This window comes from Pteropus medius, unplaced genomic scaffold (genome assembly GCF_902729225.1).
Source record: "Pteropus medius unplaced genomic scaffold, Ma_sr-lr_union100, whole genome shotgun sequence".
Taxonomy (NCBI): Eukaryota; Metazoa; Chordata; class Mammalia; order Chiroptera; family Pteropodidae; genus Pteropus; species Pteropus medius.
In genome coordinates, this window is record NW_024341893.1 from 1,348,262 (window position 1) to 1,369,995 (window position 21,734).

At 51.7% G+C, this 21,734-nt stretch overlaps 3 protein-coding genes across 3 annotated transcripts in view; all 3 read left to right on the plus strand.

Annotated features, from left to right (window-relative positions):
• HNRNPL (heterogeneous nuclear ribonucleoprotein L) overlaps nt 1-4,222 on the plus strand; it is a 12,255-nt gene extending 8,033 nt beyond the window's left edge. The window contains 7 exon segments of the mRNA XM_039854810.1: nt 977-1,135; nt 1,138-1,253; nt 2,028-2,149; nt 2,402-2,603; nt 3,250-3,307; nt 3,397-3,492; nt 4,067-4,222. Of these exon segments, the coding sequence (XP_039710744.1) occupies nt 977-1,135; nt 1,138-1,253; nt 2,028-2,149; nt 2,402-2,603; nt 3,250-3,307; nt 3,397-3,492; nt 4,067-4,125 (812 nt within the window). The 3' untranslated portion in view covers nt 4,126-4,222.
• LGALS4 (galectin 4) overlaps nt 3,386-21,734 on the plus strand; it is a 23,032-nt gene continuing 4,683 nt past the window's right edge. Inside the window, exons 1-7 of the mRNA XM_039854820.1 lie at nt 3,386-3,396; nt 15,737-15,960; nt 16,303-16,391; nt 17,685-17,889; nt 19,824-19,958; nt 21,491-21,517; nt 21,657-21,698. Of these exons, the coding sequence (XP_039710754.1) occupies nt 15,916-15,960; nt 16,303-16,391; nt 17,685-17,889; nt 19,824-19,958; nt 21,491-21,517; nt 21,657-21,698 (543 nt within the window). The 5' untranslated portion in view covers nt 3,386-3,396; nt 15,737-15,915. The remainder of the gene's footprint in view (nt 3,397-15,736; nt 15,961-16,302; nt 16,392-17,684; nt 17,890-19,823; nt 19,959-21,490; nt 21,518-21,656; nt 21,699-21,734) is intronic.
• ECH1 (enoyl-CoA hydratase 1) lies at nt 6,476-14,705 on the plus strand. Its single transcript, XM_039854798.1, has 10 exons — nt 6,476-6,631; nt 7,417-7,624; nt 7,772-7,860; nt 12,440-12,564; nt 12,649-12,697; nt 12,877-12,941; nt 13,558-13,628; nt 13,719-13,790; nt 14,078-14,228; nt 14,407-14,705. The coding sequence occupies exons 1-10, from the start codon at nt 6,499-6,501 to the stop codon at nt 14,509-14,511; spliced, it is 1,068 nt and encodes a 355-aa protein (XP_039710732.1). The 5' UTR covers nt 6,476-6,498; the 3' UTR covers nt 14,512-14,705.

A 21,734-nucleotide genomic window follows, 5' to 3' on the forward strand; every position in this document is an offset into this window, starting at 1 on the left:
TAAAATGGGACTAAACTAGTACCTACCTCATAGGGTTGTTGTGAGGAATTTAAGAAGCGGCGATCTCTGTAAAGCACTTAGCACAGTGTTTGCCACTCCAGTGCTGAGTTCGTGGTAGCAATCATGGACCGCAGCTGGGGGCGGAGGGTGGATCTGCGCCTTTGTCTGGGTCTGAGAATGTTGTTGCCTTGTATGTGACTGCTCAAATGAACTGATTCTGACTTCGCCCTGCTTGTCCTTTCCTCCGGTTCCACCTCGGGTTGGACATGATGGGTGGGAGGGTGACTGGGACGGGGTTCAGAAAGAAGGGTCCTAGAAAGTGGGGTCTAGAGCTTCTAGAGCCTCGAGACTTTGGGGGCCAGATGGTGTCATCTTTCTGACCTTTCTGGGTTATTTTCCTGCTCTCACCCCCTCTCCCTTCATCGGGAATTATTTTAGAAAGCTCTTCTCGGCTTGTAACCTGTCAGCTTCCAGAGCAGCTGGAGGTTCCTGTGAGGGCCCACGAGCTGGGCTCCTCGCCAGGGCAGGCGAGAGCGCACAGCTGGGCCTCACTCTTTGCAGAGAACGGAAGGCAGCCCGGTCGGTATGGGCAGGGGAGGCAGTGTAGACTCCAGCCATGGGCTTCGTGCCCAGCCTGGGTCAGGCCACAGGAGGGAGGCCCAGCAGCCCTGAGTAGGGAGGCTCTGTACTCAGGTTCTCAGGAGCTCAGGGACTTAGAGGTTAGCCTCTAGTCAAGAGGGGAAGAGCCACCCCGTTTTCCAGGTTGGGCTCTAACTCTTCTCTCTGTCCACAGGTGACCCTGGCAGCAACCCTAACAAACGCCAGAGGCAGCCCCCTCTCCTGGGAGATCACCCCGCAGAATATGGTGAGGGCAGGGGGTTCCCCTCCGTGGACTCCCGTGGCTCATGTGCCTCTGCCCGTCGTCCGCCACGCAAATTCTCACCCGTCCTCCCTCTCTTTCCTTCCCACCCCCCAGGAGGGCCCCACGGTGGGTACCACAGCCATTACCATGATGAGGGCTACGGGCCCCCCCCACCTCACTACGAAGGGAGAAGGATGGGCCCACCAGTGGGGGGTCACCCATGAGGCCCAAGCCTCCCCGGCCCCCAGTATGGGCACCCCCACCCCTCCCCCACCACCAGTATGGCCCCCACGCTGACAGCCCTGTGCTCATGGTCTATGGCTTGGATCAATCTAAGATGAACTGTGATCGAGTCTTCAATGTCTTCTGCTTATATGGCAATGTGGAGAAGGTGAGCTTCTGCTATGTCCGTGGTTTTCCTTGTAGACCTGGCAGGCTCCTGGGAGGCCCCCAGCCAGAGGCGGCCTGGCTGGGAGTCAGCTGATCCAGGGAGGGCGACTCACCTAATCAGGTGACCTGCTGCAGGCAGATACCTTGGTCCTTATTGTGTGTAGGTGTTTCGTTGTTTACTTTTGAATTTTTGATGTTAAAAAACGGCTATCACACAAATGTAGTAATAACATTACATCAACATTATAATTCATGATGCACCCGTTATAGTTGAAGGTAAGTGTATAAGGATTTCTTCCAAAAAATTTCAGACTGTCTGGCAACACTGGGCCTCTTGCCTTGCCTGTGGGACAGTTGACTAAGGCTGCTTGGTGACTTAACCACATAGAGGAGGTGGTTTCTTTTTTCATACCCATCTGAAACCTTTGGGTTTGCAGCTCCTCGCTTGACCCATTAATAACGATCAGGATCCAGTATCCACATAAATGCTTATTAACAGACACGCGTTCATAAGAATAGCTGCTTTCGTTTTTTGTCATGCCCACTGTTTTCTGTTGTGCCTTGTTAAGTGACCCGTGTATGGCTCATGTCCTCAGGTTAGGAGAACGCTGCCTGGGCCCTTGCTGGGAGCCAGGCGTGCTTCTCTTCTGATTCCCCATTCACCAGTGACAGCATGGAAGTGCGAATCCAGAGCAGTTCTAACTAATTTGGAAGGGGCAGGGGAAGGGTGCCTGGCAGCTGGGCAGTGGTGCTGACCACGGCTGCTCTCTGCAAGGTGAAATTCATGAAAAGCAAACCGGGGGCCGCCATGGTGGAGATGGCCGATGGCTATGCTGTGGACCGGGCCATTACCCACCTCAACAACAACTTCATGTTCGGGCAGAAGCTGAAAGTCTGGTAGGTGCCTGGACTCCTGGGCTGGGACATGTTGCCAAGGGACTGAGGAGAGGTGGGAAAGAATGGGGCCCACTCTGAACAGGGTTGGCAGAGGTGATTATTTGGGCAAGAGGGAGTGTGTCCGTCTAAAGCAGGGGAGAAAGTGGCGGCTGGGTCGGAGTGCCCAGTGCTTGCTCTCGGGAACAAGGCCACAGTGGAGGGCTTGGGGGAAGGCGACATTAGATCTGACACAGGGCTCCCCATCCCTCTTAGTGTCTCCAAACAACCAGCCATCATGCCTGGTCAGTCATATGGGCTAGAAGACGGGTCCTCAAGTTACAAAGATTTCAGTGAATCACGGAACAACCGGTTCTCCACTCCGGAGCAGGCTGCCAAGAACCGCATCCAGCACCCTAGCAACGTGCTGCACTTCTTCAACGCCCCTCTGGAGGTGACTGAGGAGAACTTCTTTGAGGTGAGTGCCATGGTCCTTCACCACAACCATCTGAGTAGGCCATTTGTTTTAGTATTTCAACAGATATCTGTTAAGCTTTTGCTCTGCCATGCGCTAGGTTGGGTCCTGGGGACACAGGGACCAGGGCAGACAGGCTGAGAGAATGGCACTGAACTTCTAGCAGCAGTAGAGTGTGCTGTTTACATTTCTGGCAAGCTAGTTTGGCTGTACTTCTGGGAGAGATTCTCCCTGTCCGGTGACAGAGTGGTGATCAGAGTCCAGTGTCAGGCAGGCCCTTAGTGCCTGGGTAGCATCTGAAGGGAGTGGCGAGGTCAGAGGAAACTAGGACAGGAAGACTGACTGGCAGAGTGCGACTTTGGACCTTGCTCTGGCCCCAGACCTCAGTTCATCAAACATTTACCTAGTGCCAACACACACCCAAATTGCAGCTGAAGGTAGGTAAGTAAAAAAGCAATTTCTCAGTTCTTGGCAACCGGACAGTTCAGAGCAGTGTTTCTTAACCTTTTCGCGGGCCATGGGGACACCTTAGAGTGTGTGATAAAAGCTTAGAAACTCCTCTCCAGAAAAACTGGAGCACTCAGTCATGTAGGGCGTGGTCTGCCATGTGGCACTCCTTGTATTTCTGTGTCTGTTTTCTGTCTTGCAGATCTGCGATGAGCTGGGAGTGAAGCGGCCATCTTCAGTGAAAGTATTCTCAGGCAAAAGTGAGTGGAGTGCCCCGCCCCCCTCTCTCATTCCTCGGGTGTAAATGGGTGGCTCCCTGGTCCCTGCCTGACCTCTGCCTTCCGATCAGGTGAACGCAGCTCGTCTGGGCTGCTGGAGTGGGAATCCAAGAGTGACGCCCTGGAGACTTTGGGCTTCCTGAACCATTACCAGATGAAAAACCCAAGTGAGTATCTGTGTGTCCTGTAGTTGTCCCCTTTGGGGCCTGATGGGTTATCTGGCTCCAGGCCAGAGCTGTCCTTCCTGCCATCAAGATAGAGCCCCGGAGATTTCCACATTGTTGCTGACATGGACAGGCGGGACCTGGTCTCCAGGAGAGCAGCCTCATGTTCCCCATGGGAGGCCTAGTCTGGCTGCTTGCTGCCAACCACCCTGTCACCTTGGGAGTTGCTCAGGCTTGTCCTCCAGGGAGCTGGCATTCTCTCTGTCAGGAACTGCCAGTAACACCCACCTGTGTCATGTCTGTCACAGAGGCTGGCTCAGGTGAAAGGGGCCATACTAGCCAGCAAGTAAACTGCCCATCCAGTTCCTGGGGTAGACTTATTGCCCCAGCAGTGGAGCTAGGAATGGGATTCTTTGTGGGAGTGGAGGAAGAGGAGAGATGCCTTGTGTATTTGGCTTGTTTTTAAGTCTCACATTGGGCAGTGACCAAAGATGGGTGTAAAATGAGGGGAGCTGGGTGGGGGAAGCCTCCTGAGAGGGGCACAGCCAGACGTCTTTCCTCTTCCTCCCCTTTGCAGACGGTCCATACCCTTACACCCTGAAGTTGTGTTTCTCCACCGCTCAGCACGCCTCATAAGATGCCGAGGAAGAGTCCCATCTGAGCAGGAAAACATTTCTTTTCCTTAATGGTGTTGTTTTGCAAAAGTTTTTTTTTTTTTTTTTTTTTTTTTTTTGCTCTTAATGGTGTTGTTTTGCAAAGTTCCTTGTATTTTAATGTTAGTTAGTAGTTTAACCATACTGGAAATGCTGAAGTCTGATGGGGAGGGGAAGGTAATTGATATTCCCAAGATTAACCTTCACCTTTAAAGAAAAATTATTGTACATGTGATTTTTTTTTTTCTTGTTCATACATTTGTGCTGCCCATGTACTCTTGGCACATTTCAATAAAATGGTTTGGAAAATAAACCACTTTCTGGGATTCCAGGGTGTGTCCACTTCCCTCCCACTTGATCTGCTGAAGAAGGCAAGCAGGCCAGGACAGAGCTGCAGGCCCAGCCCTGCTGCAAGGAACAGTGGGTGGGTCAGGGCCGCAGGCCTGGAATGATGCTAGGTCCTAAGGAGTCTCGAGGAAAAGCCGGGAGACATGGCATTTTTCATGAGGACTGCCCGAATTCAGTCTGGTTGGAGAGTCACTCAAAAAGTAGAAAGTGCTGAAAAAATGGAAAACCAAGAGAGATTGAAAAAATAGCCTAATCCTGAGAAGTAAATACCTGCCTTCTTACAAGGTTGGAAAATCCCTGAAAGATCGAAGTGAAGTTCTCCCCAGTCCCATTAACTTTTGGTTATTACCGTCCCCCGCCTCCCTGTCTCACATTGGGCAATGACCAGTTAAACTGCAGGAAAAAAGTGCAAAACTGGTTGGGTGGGAGGAGCATGGCCTGGAATTCTACCTGGACGTAATTTTGTCTAACAAAATGCTTTGAGCAGTACAGTGTTTTGTCATACCACATACAGAGCAGCTTCTTTACTCCTGCAGGGTATCTTGGTGGTTATGTCAGAATCTGGTTCCAAAGGTGATTGATGGTCAGTTTTTTGCTGCTAGAAATATTACCACTGTTATATATGCAAATATCTTAGTCAACTTCTCTGATGTTGATCCCGAGATAACACATGGAATTGCTGGATTAAAGGATCCATACAATTGTGACTTAACATACTCCCCAGCTGTGGTAGATGGGGACTTGTGTGCACCATGGGTGGGGCACAGTGGGGCTAAGGGTGACAACCTGCTTTAAGGACCTTGGCTCATGGAAGATCCTGTAAAGAGTAAACCAGAAGTACTGTGCCTTGTTCTTGGGTGTGCAGTTGAAGAAACCCACTTTGAAAGTTCACTGTGAAGTTCTGAAACTCAGGTTAATACCTACTTGAAGTCACATGGCATTTATCAAATGGAAATGCTTCACAAGGGAAGTCTCAAATAGGACGTCTGGACAAGAAACTAGTCAGCTTGCAGCCACAAACTTCAAAACCTGATTTATTTTTAAACAAATCGAGAGGGTAAAAAGAAAATTTCCTTATTTCGTCTTCCAGTATCCAGTTTCAACCTTCGTTAGCAGTTTCGAGATTTCTAGAGAGATTTTATGCATGTATTGTAGTCTATGTACGGAGCCATCTTTTAAGTATTTTTTTGTCAGCCCATACTAAATGCCATCTTTACATTTTTCTCACATTATGTATTTGCAAAGTGGTTTCAGTTTTACACTGCGTAGATAACTAAGCAGTATTCTCTTGATGAGTAGTCACAGGATGTTTTCCAAAAGAGCTCATCTGTGACACATTTCATTAAGGCAAGGTTTTCCCAGAGCCATCCATTCACTTCCTGGTGAACATCTCCCTAATGAGCATACTTACTCAGTTTTACAGCACTTATGCTCTTGAGTTAACAAGCTTTTTCTAAAACTATTATTTTTTGAAGAAATTATTTTAACACGGACTTCGTTCAAATCCACATAAACCTCCCCCTCTTCCCTCCTGAATCCCAGAGACGAACTAGGCGACTCGCCCTCACCAGCTCTTTTCCTACGTTCAAGGGAAAATAGGCCGTCGTGGTGCTGTAGGAGTTCAGATTATACAGTCAGCGCCTAATGCTGGCCCGTCTACATTTCCATTACCTTAATGTGGGAAAACAGTATTAGATAAATAAATTTTCTTTTTAACGTGGTACAAGTACATGACTACAAACTTGTAAGGCTGCAGTTATTCTGCTATTACGTCCTTAGACATTTCAGCTGCCCCTAATTTCAACACCATTACAAAAGAGCGCTGTGATGAACTTTATACAGAAATGTCCGGCAGCTGCATGAATGATTTTTTTTTTGTCCAGATTCCTACTGGGTCAAAGGGTCCGTTTCTAAGCCGCTCTGTAACTCAGCCGACGAATCGAGGCTATTTCCGGTTGCCCTTACTAAAAATGGCGAGGAGAGGGGTCGCCGCTCTCAAGCTGCATCGATGCCCTCGCCCAACATGGCGGTCTTTTGTCCCCGCCCCCTTGACTTCCCCCTGTCGGGTTACTGCAGCCATTCTGCAGCAATCCGGAGAGCGATGGCGGTTTTTCGCAGACTCCGCGACCGGCTGATATGGCGTGAGTCACCTCGACCTCTTGGGGTTCGCTGCGCCGTCATGTTGTCATAGAGGTCATAGGAAACGGAGGCCTGCTCCAGGTGTCCGATCCTCTTAAACTCAGGGGTCCCTGTGTTCCCATCCAAAAGGCTCCCCAGTTCTGTAGGACTGTTTTACAGATGGGTCGCTGATGGCTCACTGTTCCCAATCTGGAGTCAGTCCCGCTGTTGCAGAAATGTTGCAAAAATCTGACCTGCGAGAAACCAGGCAGCACGAGGAGAGTTGGATATCTCATGTTTACTGCTCCAGTGGAACTAGCGCTCTGAACATCTGGGAGGAGAGGGAGCTCTGAAGCAACTTTGCTTATTACAGGGCTTATTTGGCATGGGCCAGTTGGTTAATTTGTCCTAAGGTGGTGACAAAGCAGGGGAGTTGCTATGGGGCACAGGCAGTTACATTTGTTGTTTAGACAGAACAAGCAAAAGGGAGGCTGTCTTTAGTTAATGTCAAGGTCGCCTGGCCCTACAGCCTATGTAGCAAGCATATCTACAGAAGCAGAACAAAGAGCTGATTATAAGGTTAGCTTTTTGAGTGAAAATTCTTCACCATGATCAAGGGGCTGAGGTAGTCCTCAGACTGAGGTCACTGATAAGTGCACCCCTAATCTTAAACTCTATCTTTCTAAACTGAGATCTCTAAGGGTCCTGTGTTCCCCAGTCTAGTATCATTGAGATATATGCCCTCTGCTCTTGAAGGTGCTGTGTCACCAATCTGGGTCCATCAAAGTCTCTTCCTTTGTCTCCCCAGGACTAATAGCCCCCACCCACTTGGGTTTCAACCTTAACCTTCGCCCCCTGGGCTCCTCTGCACAAGAGGAGGCCTCCAGAGCAGCCCCTAGCAAAGCCCCAGACCACAACTATGAGACCCTTCGGGTGACAGTTGCCCAGAGACACGTTCTGCATGTAGAGCTAAACCGGCCGGAGAAGAGGAATGCCATGAACAAAGCCTTCTGGAGGTCTGGCCTGCAGATTCTGGAGGCTTCCCTGCAGGAGGAGGCAGGGGCTGAGGGACTGGGCAGGGGTGGGGCAATGGGGGACAGTTGGACGTGAGGGCAGGGGATCGCCACCCCAGAAACAGCCCTTCACTCTTTGCTTCTCCACAGGGAGATGGTGGAATGCTTCAACAAGATAGCCCAAGATGCGGACTGTCGGGCTGTGGTTATCTCTGGTGGAGGAAAAATGTTTACTGCAGGTACCAGGTGCTCTCCCTACCCACCCCTTCCAGACTTTCCTGTTCCAGGGAATAGAGCAATGCTTTTTAAAAAAGTATATATTTACATATTTAAATTAGTTTAAAGTATAGAGCAATGCTTCTTAATTAGAGTTTTCAGCAGTTTCTAACTTCCCCTTTTCTCATTTTTTAAAATTTAAAACATTCAAATATGGAAAGTAGTCCAACAGAACATGACAGGATCATGGGCTCTGAAGTCTGGGTTTCCATGCTGGATCTGTGGCCTTGACCAAGGCCCTTAACCTCTCAGTATTTGTTTGTTTCTCCTCTTTAACTCTTCCCCACACTTCCACCCCTCACCTACTCTCCTCACTTCCACCCCTCACCTACTCTCCTCACTTCCACCCCTCACCTACTCTCCTCACTTCTTAAGTACTCTCCTCTTAAGTACTGGATCTCTTAAGGCCGGGCATCTCCTCCCACACGCTGTACCTGGGGCCTGGCTCGCCTGGGGCCTGGCACTCCTGGTGCGCTCGGGAGGCCCCATGCACCCAGGATATGGTCCATGGCTCCACCTGGAGTGCGAACCCAGGACCTTCTGCATATAAAGCAGACATGCTAACCACTACACTATGGAGCTACCCCTCAGTGTTTTTTTGTGTGTCAGTTAAGTGTGTTATTATAATAACATGCTTTCATGCAATTATTCAACACAGAAGAATTGATTTCCAATTATATGTCTGTTCTCAAATCTCCATTTGGTTCTTTTTTATATTTTTCATTTCTCTGCCAAAGTTTCATATCTTTTTATTTATCATGAGCATATCTTTCTTTGTGCCATTAAGAATAGTTAAAATGGCTGCTTTAAAATCTTTGTCTCTTAATACCAACATCTGGGTCGCCTAGGGGTCAATCTCTATTTTCTTTTGAAGAGAATGGGTCTCATATTCCTGTTTCTTTGCATTTGTAACCTGGATAGTGGGATATTGCAAGAAGATGCTGTGGAAAGTCTGGATCCTATTATCTAACTCCAAAGAGTGTTGAGTTTGCTGTTTGAGCAGTTTAGTTGGAATCACTTTTTAAATCTCTTTCTGGATTGCATGCATGACTCATGGGTCAGCAAGCGATTTGGGAGGAACTTATACACAGAATTTGGGGCTCCCCTCTCTGGCTATCTCCTTTCTGGAATTTACTCCCTCACTTTCCAGCAGCTAGGGTCACCCTGATTCTGTCCCCTGGTTCTTCAAGCACAACTTCAGCTTGGCTTCAGGCTAAAAGCTTTAAAAACAGGTAACTCAGTCCAGAACTTTCTTTTAAGTGATAACACTCCAGAATCTTCCCTGTGCCATCCGGCAGTTGTTTGCATCTTGTCCAACCAGAGCCCATAGTTGTCAGTCAACTGTGAGAGGGTCCACACCTGAACATACACTGACTTTCGCAGGACGCAGCCAGTTCCGGGGACTCAGCGGCGACGGAGACTGCTCTGGGCCCTGCTCTCATGGAGTTCCCAGCTCAGTGGGGGAGACAGACAGCAAACAACCTATTTCTTTCTGTTTCCTCTGTTAACATCGTCACCTTTCCCTCTCTCTGTTTCAACAAACATTCAGAAAGAAGATACTCCCATGCCAGTCGGCCCCTTCTTGGGTGCAAGGGACCTAGAGTCAGGTTTCTGACATCACGGAGCGCGTGCCCGAGAAGTGCTAGAGAAGGAAGGGTCCCATCTGTAGCTGTGCCAGGCCCACGGCCCCGATCTTTTGGCTCCCAGCTGATTGTGGCCGGCTCGCTCGTCCCATTTTCAGCAGCAAGACACTGAGGCAAGAAAGGAAACTCAGTTTCATTCGTAGTTTCAATGATAGGGTGGAGCTGCTAATTAAAAAGAAAAGAGAAAAGAACAGAACTGGCCCACAGTGATTTGGCTTTCGTGGAGTGTCTAAGCACTTCGCACATATTAATTAATTAATTCTTACTACAACCCTACGAGACAAGTTCAGTTATCTCCCCATTTTATACGTGAGGAAACCGAGGCCCGGAGAGAGAAGAAACTTGCCCAGCTCTCACGGGTGTAAGTGGCAGAGCTGAGATTTTTGAACCCAGGCTGCCTGGCTGCAGAGCCCTTGCCGTAACCATTAAGGGACCGACCACAGCCCGGTATCTGGGACGTGGTTCAAAGCGAGGCTCTGGCCCCAGCAGCCAGCCAGCCGCCTCCCACTTGTGCCTGTCTGCGCTGCCATTTCCTCATCCGATGAGAATGGAGCTGACACTAGCCCTGACATCGGGTTGCTCTGAGGATTGAATGAGCGAATCCCCACAAAATGTTAATGCATGGACAACTTTTATTGATGTAGCTGTTATAATTTATGATTACGTATAACTTCATTATGATCTTGAATGATATCTGCAACATTTTGAGGTTCACAGGGGAACAAAATAGGGGACTCCTGTAGTGAATAGTTCTTTCGCACTGTGAAGGGGGACCCCTTGAATCCTGATCGGGGGCCCTTTACTTCAAGGAGTTGCAAAAGCCAGTGTCTGCAGGTCCAGGCAGGGCGGGTAAACCAAAAAAGACAGTAGTAGGAGGGATTGGACGAGGCCAAGCTGTGCTTGTGCTGGGAATAAGCATGGCTCTTGTTGAGTCCTGCCGGCTTCTTAGGCGTGGCGTGGAATCGAGCAGATAGATGCCCTTGGACTAGTCCAGGCGATTCTGGCCTGCACTGAAATGGAGTATATAGTAATATACTGTGGTGCCATATGTGCCGGGCACTGTGCAGAGTGCCTTAGGCTCTGTGTCCTTGAAACCTTACAGTCCCATCAGCTTTTGGGAGGGTTTTACCCTCATTTTACAGAGAAGAAACCTCAGGTCCAGAAGATGAAGCGATCAGGCCAGGGTCACAGAGGCGTGTCCTGTCTTAAACGTATTCAACTTGCACAAATTCAGCGCCACCCTGAGCCAGCGCTCCTCTGGGCTCAGCTGTTGAAACCGGCTGTGGAGTCCGGGAAGCCTCGGAGTCGGGTGTGGCCGATCGATCGATCCCATGGGTCTGTCTTCACTCAGAGTAAAAGCTAAGTGTGTCCCTTGGCCCACGAAGGCCCCTCATGGCCGGCGCCTGTCTCGTCTCCGACCTTGACTCTTCCTCCTTTCCCCCTTACTTACTCCACTCCATCTACCTGGCCAGACCTGGGGCATTCCTACCACCGGGCCTTTGCACTGGCCGTTCCTGACATTTGGAACTCTTCTCCCAGTCGTGCCTATAGCTCCTTGTCTCTCCTTCAGATCTTTACTCAGATAACACTTTTTCAGTGAGAGGGTTCCTGCCCCCCCAACTGAATACTGCAGCAGCCTTCACTGTACACACACACACACACACACACACACACTCCACTCCACTCTACTCTCCACTTACCACCATCTGACAAAATGTATTTTATTTATTTATCTCTCCCAAAGAAGGGCGATTACATGAGGGCAGGGATTGTCTGAATTCCTCACTTACTGAGCACCTCCTGTGTACTAGGCCCCGTTGAGGCAATGGGGGATACAGTGGTGGACAAAAAGACAAACATTCCTCTGCTCCTGGAGCTCACATCTGAGAAAGGGAGATGCACTAAATGAGATAAGCACAGAATTACGTGATAACGAGAGGGCCGTGTAGGACAGGCGGAGAAAGGACCTAGCGCGGGGTCTGCCACGGAGCCAGAGTGGACCTTTCTGAGGAGGTGACCTTTGAGCTGTGGCCTGCACAGAGTGGTAGTCTTGTGACCATTGCAGGGGGAAGGACTGTTCTAGGCAGAAGGAGCGGGGGGCACGAAGGCCCTGGGAAGGCAGTGTGCTGTGCTGTCGGAGCGAGGGCTGGAGGCCTGCGTGCCCAAAGGAATAGCTGGGGAATTAAGTTCATGCAGGGCCGGCCAGGTGTTGGCAAAGACCTTGCATTTTATTCTAAGTAAGCGGGGTGGGAGGGGAGCTGTACACAGGTTCCCTCTGGCTGTGTTTGGGGAGCAGACCGTAGGCACCGGGGTGGAAGCGGGAGATCCAGGAACGTGATGGTGGCCAGAGTAGCGGTCGTGGAGACTGAATAGAGGAGGAAATATCAGATTTGGAATTGTCTGCAGTTGGATCCCTCCAAATTGCTCCATCTCCCGCCTGCCCATCTCACGAAGCATCACCATCATTGACTCATTTGCTCAAAGCAAAAACCTTGACTCTGGGCGGGCTGGCATAACGGTGAAAAGCATGACCCTGGAGCCGGCTGGACGGTTCTGGGTGCAAAAGCCCAGCTCCACTACTCACTCACAAGCCAGTGTGGCCTTGGGCAAGTAACTTAAACACTCCGTGCCTCAGTTTACCACCCCCACAAATAGACATAGTAATAGGACCCATCTCATAGGGTTGTTCTGAGGACAAAATGGGTAATGGCTCAATAAATGTTAGCTTTTATTTATTTTATACCCCATATGTAATCCCTTGCTAAGTCCTATGTGAGTTGCTTTCTCCACTGTGGTGGTTTGGGGGTTCGAATCCGCTGAGCCTGGGTTTTGCCCTCTAGCTGGAGCAATGGGTAGGGCCTGGGATGCTATGCGAGCCTCCTCTCACCTCCCCCGCCAGGTATTGACCTCACGGACTTGGGTCCAGAAATCCTTCAGGTCCAAGGAGATGATGTGGCCCGCATCAGCTGGCAACTCCGTCTTCTTATCTCCAGATACCAAGAGAGCTTCAATGTCATTGAGAAGGTGACGCTGGGAGCCTGGCAGGGCATCCCTCCTGCCCACCTCTCATGGGTCAACCCTGACTCTGCCCCTCCTGTTCCCTTCCAGTGCCCTAAGCCTGTGATCGCAGCCATCCATGGGGGCTGCATCGGCGGAGGTGAGTCTGCATCTACCACGCATCTGGGCATTTACTTTGTTTGCTCTTTCACCTCAGCCAATGACCTCCAGCCTCAGATCTGTTGCTAGTTAGACTTTGTCCCAAGGTGCAACCCCCACGACCTGGGAGGAGGGGTTGGTCCCTGTGGTTGTTTAGTGTCCCTGGCCTCTACCTACCAGGCGTAGACCTCATCACTGCCTGTGACATCCGGTACTGTACCCAGGATGCTTTCTTCCAGGTGAAGGTGAGTCATCTCCCTGAGCTTCTGCTTCCTCGGGTCTGGTGTGGAGCTGGGTAATAAGTGGCAGAGTAAGGGCAGAGGAGGGACAGTGCAGGCTAAGGGGATGGTTGCAGGGAGGGCCTGGAGTGAACCTGGAGCTCTTCGTGGAAGAGTTTTTCAGAATTGACCCTTAAAAAGTAAGGCTTGGCCATGGAAGTCAAGAGTAGATCATGTAGTCCAGGTGAGGTCATGAGTGAGTAAAGGTATGGGAGCAGGAGTGAGGCTGGGGGTGCTGCATTATGGGGTCAGTGCTGGAGAGGGCAGGAGGCAGGAGGGAGCCCATGGATGCAGTAAAGGGGTAAGGTGAGGGGGGTTAAGGAGGACTTCCCCCTGGAGGCAGACATGGCTGACCTGGAAGAATTGGGAGGGCAGAGGAATTGGAAGGCGGGCTCTATTCTAGACTGAAGGAACCTCCATGGGTGAAAGTGTGTGGATGGGAATGGAATGGAGTATGGAGCGAGGGGTGTCTGAGGTGGAGTGGAGTGCGACCTTGCAGTAAGTGCAGAATTTCACTGGCATCGAGGTTGCATGGGGGCAATTTTGGGCAGAAACCAAGCACTGATGTGATTGCTCCCCCCAGGAGGTCATCGTGGGTTTGGCACCCGATACGGGAACACTGCAGCGTCTGCCCAGAGTCATCGGGAACCAGAGGTGAGTGGGGAGACCCTTGAGGGAGGGGACCACAGGGCATCTCCTGACCCGTGATGACCACCGTCTGCTGTACGCCCTGTCCTCCTGAAGCCTGGTCAACGAGCTGGTCTTCACCGCGCGCAAGATGATGGCTGATGAAGCCCTTGGCAGTGGGCTGGTCAGGTAGGGCCACAGCTGGGGTTGGTGAATTGTTCAAGGGCATCCGGGCCTGGGTGGGGTTCTCTGAGTCCCAGTGAATACTCACTCATGGATTCCAAGTGGCTTCCTCTTTCTGAGTGGTCAGTTCTTTATTCTGGAGTCTCTTGCCCTGCTCTGATTGGTCCATTTCAGAGGGGTGTGTCTTCCTCTTTCTACCATGATTGGCCACTTCTTCCGTGGGAGGGAGGGGAGGAAGCCCTTCTCAGATCCCCATTCCTGATTGCCAGAGCCCTTCATTCCTTCATCCGCAGCCGGGTGTTCCCAGACAAAGAGGTCATGCTTGACACAGCCTTGGCCCTGGCGGCGGAGATTTCCACCAAGAGCCCCGTGGCGGTTCAGAGCACCAAAGTCAATCTACTCTACTCCCGCGACCATTCGGTGGCTGATGGCCTTAACTACATGGTGAGGCTCTTCATCTGACCAATCGCATCCCTTCTTTGATCCCAGAGCAACCGGTCAGAGCTCAGCGGCCTCTGCAGGCCTTGTCCTCTGATCGGTGCGCTGCTATGTCCCCTGTTTTCATTAGTCCAACTCCAGCCTTGCCCTGTCCTTTCCATTACCCATTGCCCTCCTTATCCAGGCTTCCTGGAACATGAGCATGCTGCAGACCCAGGACATCATGAAGTTCATCCAGGCCATGATGGAGAAGAAGGACCTGAAAACCTTAACCTTCTCCAAGCTCTAAGAGCCCCCACATCACAGGCCCTGGCCTTGCGCAACTCATACCTGTGTTTCTTCATCCACAGAGAGGGAGGATTAGTGAAAATGGTCACCTCACTTCCTTCTCGCCCAGTCTCCCAGTTTATAATTTTATGACATTGATTCCCTCATGCCCACGCGCTTATCTTCAGCCCACAAACAATAAAACAATGTCAAGAACCTGGTGTCCTTATTGGAGAGAGGGGAGAGGCAGCAAGGGTCTAAGATGTGCCTGGGGGCTCCAAGCTCCTGAGAGAGAGGATGGGGAGACAGCTTTGACCAATGGGAATAGGAGCCATTCAGAGCTGGCAGTGGACAGGCCAGGGGCAGTAGAAAGTCTGACAGGGTAGAGCAAACAAAAGTCACATGGCTATCTGGGCTCAAAGGCTGCAGGTGGTTTCCCTGCCTGCTCCAGGCTTGGGGGCAGTGGTCGCCCTGCGTGGCCCCTACTCACTGCATAGTGGGACCTGGTGCTAGTGTCTCCCCAGGGTTCCGCTGCTACCCAATCTCCAGCCAACTGCCTTGTTTCATTAAGCTTTGGATAGTCTCATCCATATATGATTCCACCCTTCTGGTTCTATGTTTGGAATGAATACAAGAGACCAAGCACTAATTTAGTGCCTTCTATATATCAAGTCCTGTTCTGAGCATTTATTAGCTTAGTGGTTCCTTTCAAGGACCCTATGGGGTTGAAACTATTAATATCCTCATTTTAAAGATGGGCAAAATGAGGTTAAGGCACTAATCCAAGATCTCACAGCCAGGAAGTAGCAGAGGCAGGATTTGAACCTAGAACTTCCGGCTGCAGAAGTCAGTGATCTAAACCACTATGTATACAATAGTCATGGTAATGACACATAATAATAGGCACACAGTCAATTGAAGTCCTTTCACAGTTCTTGGAGTGTCAAGAGCACCCAGTTCCTCCCTGCTTTCACATGCTTCTGTTGCCCACCTGTCCTGGGCCACTCCTGCAGCCCTGCCTTGCCCAGTCTGCCTGGCCTCACCCTCCATCTGCTAACAAAGGGCCTGGCAGGGGTATGGGCTCTGATAAGGCGTGGGTGAGGCTGAAGTTCGCTAGCACTCCCTCTTTGCAGAAGGGCCCAGGGAAGGGGTCCCTGCCCTGCCCTGCCCTAAGCCCCCCAGGCCTGGCCCACATGATCTGGGTTCTGGCTGTTTACCATGAAGGCTGCTGAGAGAAGGGGAACCAGGGAGTGCCCTAGGAGAAGACATGAGCCTAGGGTATCCAGAAGAGGGACCTCTGTGGACCCTGCCCTGCTGGCCACTCCCTTATCTTCAACTATAAGAGCCAGCCACCACCTGCCCTCTGCACCATTCCTCAATCCCGCAGCTCTTCTCACAGGACGAGTCGCCAGCTCAGCTTCTCAGGATGGCCTACATCCCTGCTCCCGGCTACCAGCCCGCCTACAACCCGGTGAGACAGCAGCCCAGGCCTTACTCAGCTCAGGCCCTGGCTTAGCTCCACCCGGACCCTTACACACCAGTTTACTCTCACCCCGAACTTTGGAGGCGCGTGCCAGAGCCCTGAGTCTGATTTATCTAATATCGACCCTGGGTCTCACTTTACTCCCACCCTGTCATGCAGGCTATTTATGTCCATTCCTAACTCTCAGCCCTCATCGTCACACCCATCTCTCACCCGTTAGCTTTCCCTCCCTTGTTTAAGGGAGTGGCGAGGGAGCTTCTCGATGAGGGGTAAAGGCTGCAATAGACGGATGGCCTTCCAGGCCCCTCACGCAGCCTCTTCTGCTTACAGACTCTGCCCTACAACAAGCCCATCCCTGGCGGTCTCAGCATTGGGATGTCTGTTTACATCCAAGGAGTGGCCAGTGAACACATGAAAAGGTAAGACCCTCCCCCAGGCCAGGCTCAACTGGGAGGGGGCTACGAACAGGGGGCTTCTAGCCTCCTTACCTGCCTCCACTGCCATCCGGGTGGGGCTCTACACCACCACACCCGGCGGCCAAAGACCAGCTGTGGTCTGGGGAGTCCAGGACTTGGTGACCAGATGGGAAGGGGGGCGGGGCTGGAGGCTAGGAGAGGTCAGGGAGGTTCATCATGAGAGGTGGTCCTCTATCTGGGTCGTTATATTGGAAATGATGGATGTGATAGCATCAATGAAGGTCACCGGCCCAGAAAGGTCTTAGATTTTTTTTTTCCCATCCAAGTACTAACCAGGCCTGACTCTGCTTAGCTTCCGAGATCAGATGATCAGGGGCATTCAGGGTGGTTTGGCTGTAGACTAGATTTTTTTTTTTTTCTTATGGCCTCAAAATGACGAGAATAATTTAACTGACCTCATGGGATTGTTGCTTCTTTGTTCATTGTTCCTTGCTCATTAAGTGTGCCCGCTTTGTGCCTACGCACTACAGACAGAGCAGTCTGCAGGACAAAGATCCCAGCCCACACGGAGCTGACATTCTAGTGGCAGAGACAGATGAAAAAATAAATAAGTCAAATATATATCAAATGGCGATAAGTGCTGTGGAGACAAATAAGGAGGGAAGGGAGATGGGGAGTGGATGTGGTGGGGGAGGGGCGCGTCATTCTCCCTTTAAATAGAGTGGCCAGGGAAGGCCTCCCCAGGAAGGGGACATTTCAGCAAAGACCTGAAGGAGGTGAGGGTGGGAACCTGAGGTGTATCTGAGGGAAGGGCAGTCCAGGCAGAAAGAACACCCAGCACAAAAGCCCTGACACGGGTGTGTGCCTGCCCCGGTGGAGTTAACTTGGGGGACACTGGTGTGAAGGGAGGTGCTCTGACTTGGACGTTCACAGGGTCCCCCTGGCCGCATGTGGGGAAAGGCCAGGGAGGTGGCAAAGCCTGACTGATGTAGGGTTCCGGAGACAATGCCTGGCCCGTGGTGACGGAGGGTGAAACGCAGGAGTCCCAGTGGCAGTCTTATTTGAAATTGGAGATGGGGAGGGATCTAGTAACGAAAGGAAGTGAGCAAGGGGGAGGCGTTAGTTATCTGCCTCCTGGAAATCAGGGGGAGACCTCCCCCTCTTGTCTCGGGTCAACAGTGTCTCGGGTCCCTCGTCAGGGACCCTGGAACAGGGTGGGACAGAGCCGGCTTCCCGGAATTGGGTCCCCTGGGCTGGCAGGTGGGGCCAGAGGAACAGTTCTTCGTGTTCCGCCAGGTTCGCCGTGAACTTCACGGTGGGACAGGGCCCTGAGGCCGACATCGCCTTCCACTTCAATCCCCGCTTTGATGGCTGGGACAAGGTGGTCTTCAACACGAAGCAGGACGGCAAGTGGGGCAGCGAAGAGAAGAAAAGGAGCATGCCCTTCCGCAAGGGCGCCGCCTTCGAGCTGGTGGTCATGGTCCTGGCGGAGCACTACAAGGTCGGGGCCGGGGCGGGGCCGGGGCGGGGCCGGGGCGGGGCCGGGGCGGGGCCGGGGCGGGGGCGGGGCCACTTTCCTCCCGCCTCCCTCCTTCCAGCCCCCTCCTTCCCTTCCTCCCTCCTCTTTTCTTTTCTCTTCCCCCTCCCTTCCTACCTTACTTTCTTCTTTTCCTTCTTTCCTGACTATTAAAAAACTTATTTTATCTCTTTTTCTCATCCCCATTCGTCCACCACCGAGTGGCTTCTAATACGTTTAACGTATCTCGATAGTCTTGTTCCTTGGTGTATTTTTCCTATTTTGGAGAACTCTAAATGCACACGCTAAAGGAAGCACAGAGCACGGCGAACCCCTCATCTGCTTGGTCAGCTCCAATAGCTGTCAACTCGACGTCCCTCTGCTTTCATCCTTACCCTACATTCCCCTCCCATATGACTTAAAAGCAGCTCCTTGATATCATACAATTTAATTCATAAACACTTCAGGTTTTGTAAACACAGTCACGCTGCCATTTTCACGCCTGAGAAATTGACAGTCCTTCCTTAGTGTCGCCACATCCCGTCAGCGCTCCAGTTATCTCGTCAGCGCCACGGGAGTAGTTTTCTACAGTTTGTTTGAATCAGAGTCCAAATGAGGCTCACGTATTTTTTGTGTGTTATTCAAGCGTGACCCAGGTAAGAAAAGTGCGTACCACACTTGTACAATTCACATGTTTCTTCGCAAAGAGGATGCACCCATGGAACCAGCACCTCGGTCTCGAAACAGAACCGCTCCAGCCCCAGAAGCCCCCTCACATCCCTCCCAGTCCCCTCGTGCCCAGGGGTAGCCTTTATCTTGGCTTCTCGTGGCCTGGCCCTGTTTCTGTGCCTTTGTGTTTCTTGCGCATGTATGCAGTCGGCGCTGCGCCATCCCACCCGCGGCTTTCCTCACTCATCGTCCGTGTGTCGGAGCCCCCGTGTTGCTCCGTCACACCTGGTCGGCGCCTTCTGAGGGTTGTGCAGGACTCCCGGTGTCCCTACTCTGAGTTCACTCCATCCCCGCTTCCAGCTCCTCATGAATGACACTGTCACAGACATCCTGTGCCCATTCATCCCACGCGATCCATGCGAGGAATCTCCTAGAAGGGATCTGCAGGGCTGAACAAACTACCCGTACTTGATTTGCCCTCCTGTGGGCACCAGATTTCTAACCTCATCACTGGTGGTTAACATCATGATTTGAGGTTGGACAGACCAGGATTTGGGTCTGGGCTTTGCCACTCGCCCACGTGTGACCTTTAGCTGTTCAGTCCACCCCCTGGAGCTTTTGCTTTCTTGAACAACAGGGACGATCCCTTGTTTTGCCTCATGGAGCTGTTGAGAGACTCACCATGTTGATATCACCATGTAAAGTGCTTAGCACGTAGGAAGTGCTCAGTCCTGCAGAGCTGGCTCTTGGCCATTACTTAGTGCTATAATTGGAATGTGATGACTTAAAGTATATTGAGATAGGGTTACAAAACAAGGCTCGACACAGGATTTTCACAATGCCTTACTGGGTTTTAATCTTCCCAACAATCCCAGAGTGAGCTCCCATTTTACAGATGAAGAAACAAAGGCTCGAAGAGGTGACGTGACTTACCTGAGGGCACGCAGCCAAGACACGTCAGAGCTAGACTTCGAACCCAACTACTTGGTGCCAAAACTGGGACTCAGACTCTCTTCTCTCCTTATCTCCATCCCCAGACTGAATTATTCTCTGCCATCCATCAATTTGTGAGCTGACTTTCAACTCCAGCTTGACCTCTGACCTAGGGACTCCAAGATCCCTGACTCTGAGATTATCCCAGCTCACCCCCAAGCCTTTAACCCCAAGTTAATAAGAACCCTGTTCTTTGCTTCCTGTCTCTACCTTCCCCAGGTCGTGGGTGCTGACTCTGACTTCGTCCTGCCCTACAGGTGGTGGTAAATGGAAATCCATTCTATGAGTATGGGCACCGGCTCCCCCTACAGATGGTCACCCACCTGCAAGTAGATGGGGACCTGGAACTTCAATCAATCAACTTCATCGGAGGCCAGCCCCCCCCAAGCCAGGTGTGTGGTGTCTCCCCCTCTTAGCCGCTTCCTTCTTTAATTAATTCATTCTCACATTCGTTTATTTCCTGAGTACCTGCTCTGTGCCAGTGCCTTTCCTGGGTGATGCCATGGATCCAGAGGTGACCACGGCAGTCTACTATGTTACCAGATGCTGTTGGCCACAAGCAGTCAGGGCCGCCATGGGGGACATAGGGGAGCTTTGGGGAGTGTTAAGGAAGGGCTTTCTGGAGGAGGAGGTGTGTAAGTTGAGTCAGGAAGTGAAGATAAGGAGGAACACAAACCATAGACATAGCAAACACATTCGAACGTCTTTAGTCACCTGGGAAACACCAAGAGTCGCGGCTACGTCCACCAGAAGAGGTCCAACGAGACAGGCGCGCTGCGCTCGCTGGTGCGGCTGCAGACCGGCCACACTTCCCTTCCTTGGAAAAGACCCGGCAGTGTCTGTGAAAGCTGAACAGACACGCATCCAACCCCGCTCCCAGGTCCACAAGAACAATGGCCCTGGCACACGCGCACTGGACCTGCTCAGAGAAGTCCGAACTCTAGCCCCTTGACATGTCCTCCTGCTGAGGGCTCCACGGGGGAGTGCTCTGATGACCATCGGCCCCAATTTACAGGTGTGGGACCTGAGGCGCAGAGAGCTTAAGTAACTTGGCCAAGGTCAAGGGGCTGGCAGGCGGCAGAGCCACGGGGTCTGTTTGGGCCACTCCTCTGCCTCTTCGATGAGGAAGCATCGGGGAGGTCTTCATCTGTAAGGTGGCCGAGGGCCTATGGGCTTCATTTTACTATCAGCTTCATCAATGCATTTTAAAAAGACAACCAACAATAAAGCTATTTTTAAAGGGCCTTTAGATCAGCTGGCTTAAAATGGAAGTCAAGGCAGAAAGGAGTTGATTAGAAAGAGGAGGAAACAGAGAGACAGAGTGAATAAAAGTCAGCAGAGGAAGGGAAAGGTGTTCCAAGCAGGAGGAATCACCTGTGAGAAGCTGTGGGGGAGGGAGAGCCACAGAGACATTGAGACAGAGAGAGACAGAGACTGAGGAACAGGAACAGAGAGAGACACACGGACTGAGAGAGCCGGACACAGACAAGGGAGAAGCAGGAACTTGGCTGTTCCAAGGGCTCTTTGTTGCCCCAGTGGGGGGCACTTGGTGGCTGGGGATTAGGTGAGCAGGGCTACCGCTGCATGTGCCTGAGAGAGCGTACGCCTCATGGCTTTATTGTGTGGCTTCCGGATTGAGGGGAGAATGGAGGGCTGATGAGGGTCCTGGGACAGCAGGAAGCCAGGATACGGGAGGGTACAAGAATAGAATGTACCAGGCTTGTCCTGAGGGGTGGAGTGAGAGTCACTGTGTGCTGGAGGTCCCTTAACACGGCCAGTCCCTCTCCATTAATGAGCCATCTGGGGGCCACCCTCTGACTCCAGGGCTCCCTTGAATGGTAGTAGCCCCAGGCCAAGCGTCCTTGACACCCTCAAGGCCTTAGTTCGGGGTCCGTCTCATCACTTCCTTCTTCTGTGCCCACAGACACCCATGGCTATTCCAGCATACCCAGTAAGTAACTGATGGTGGATGAGGGATTTCCCCTTGAGGTGGGGGTTCGGTGGCTGAGGACATCTTGGGGCAGCCGAAGGAAGTGATGGACCCTGAAAGACCCCGCCCCCATCATGAGTCCTGCCTTCCATCTTTGCAGGGTCCTGGCCACAGCTGCCACGCACCGCCGAGTAACCTGCCTGTAAGTAGGAAGGCCGTGTGGCCACTGGTGGCGGGG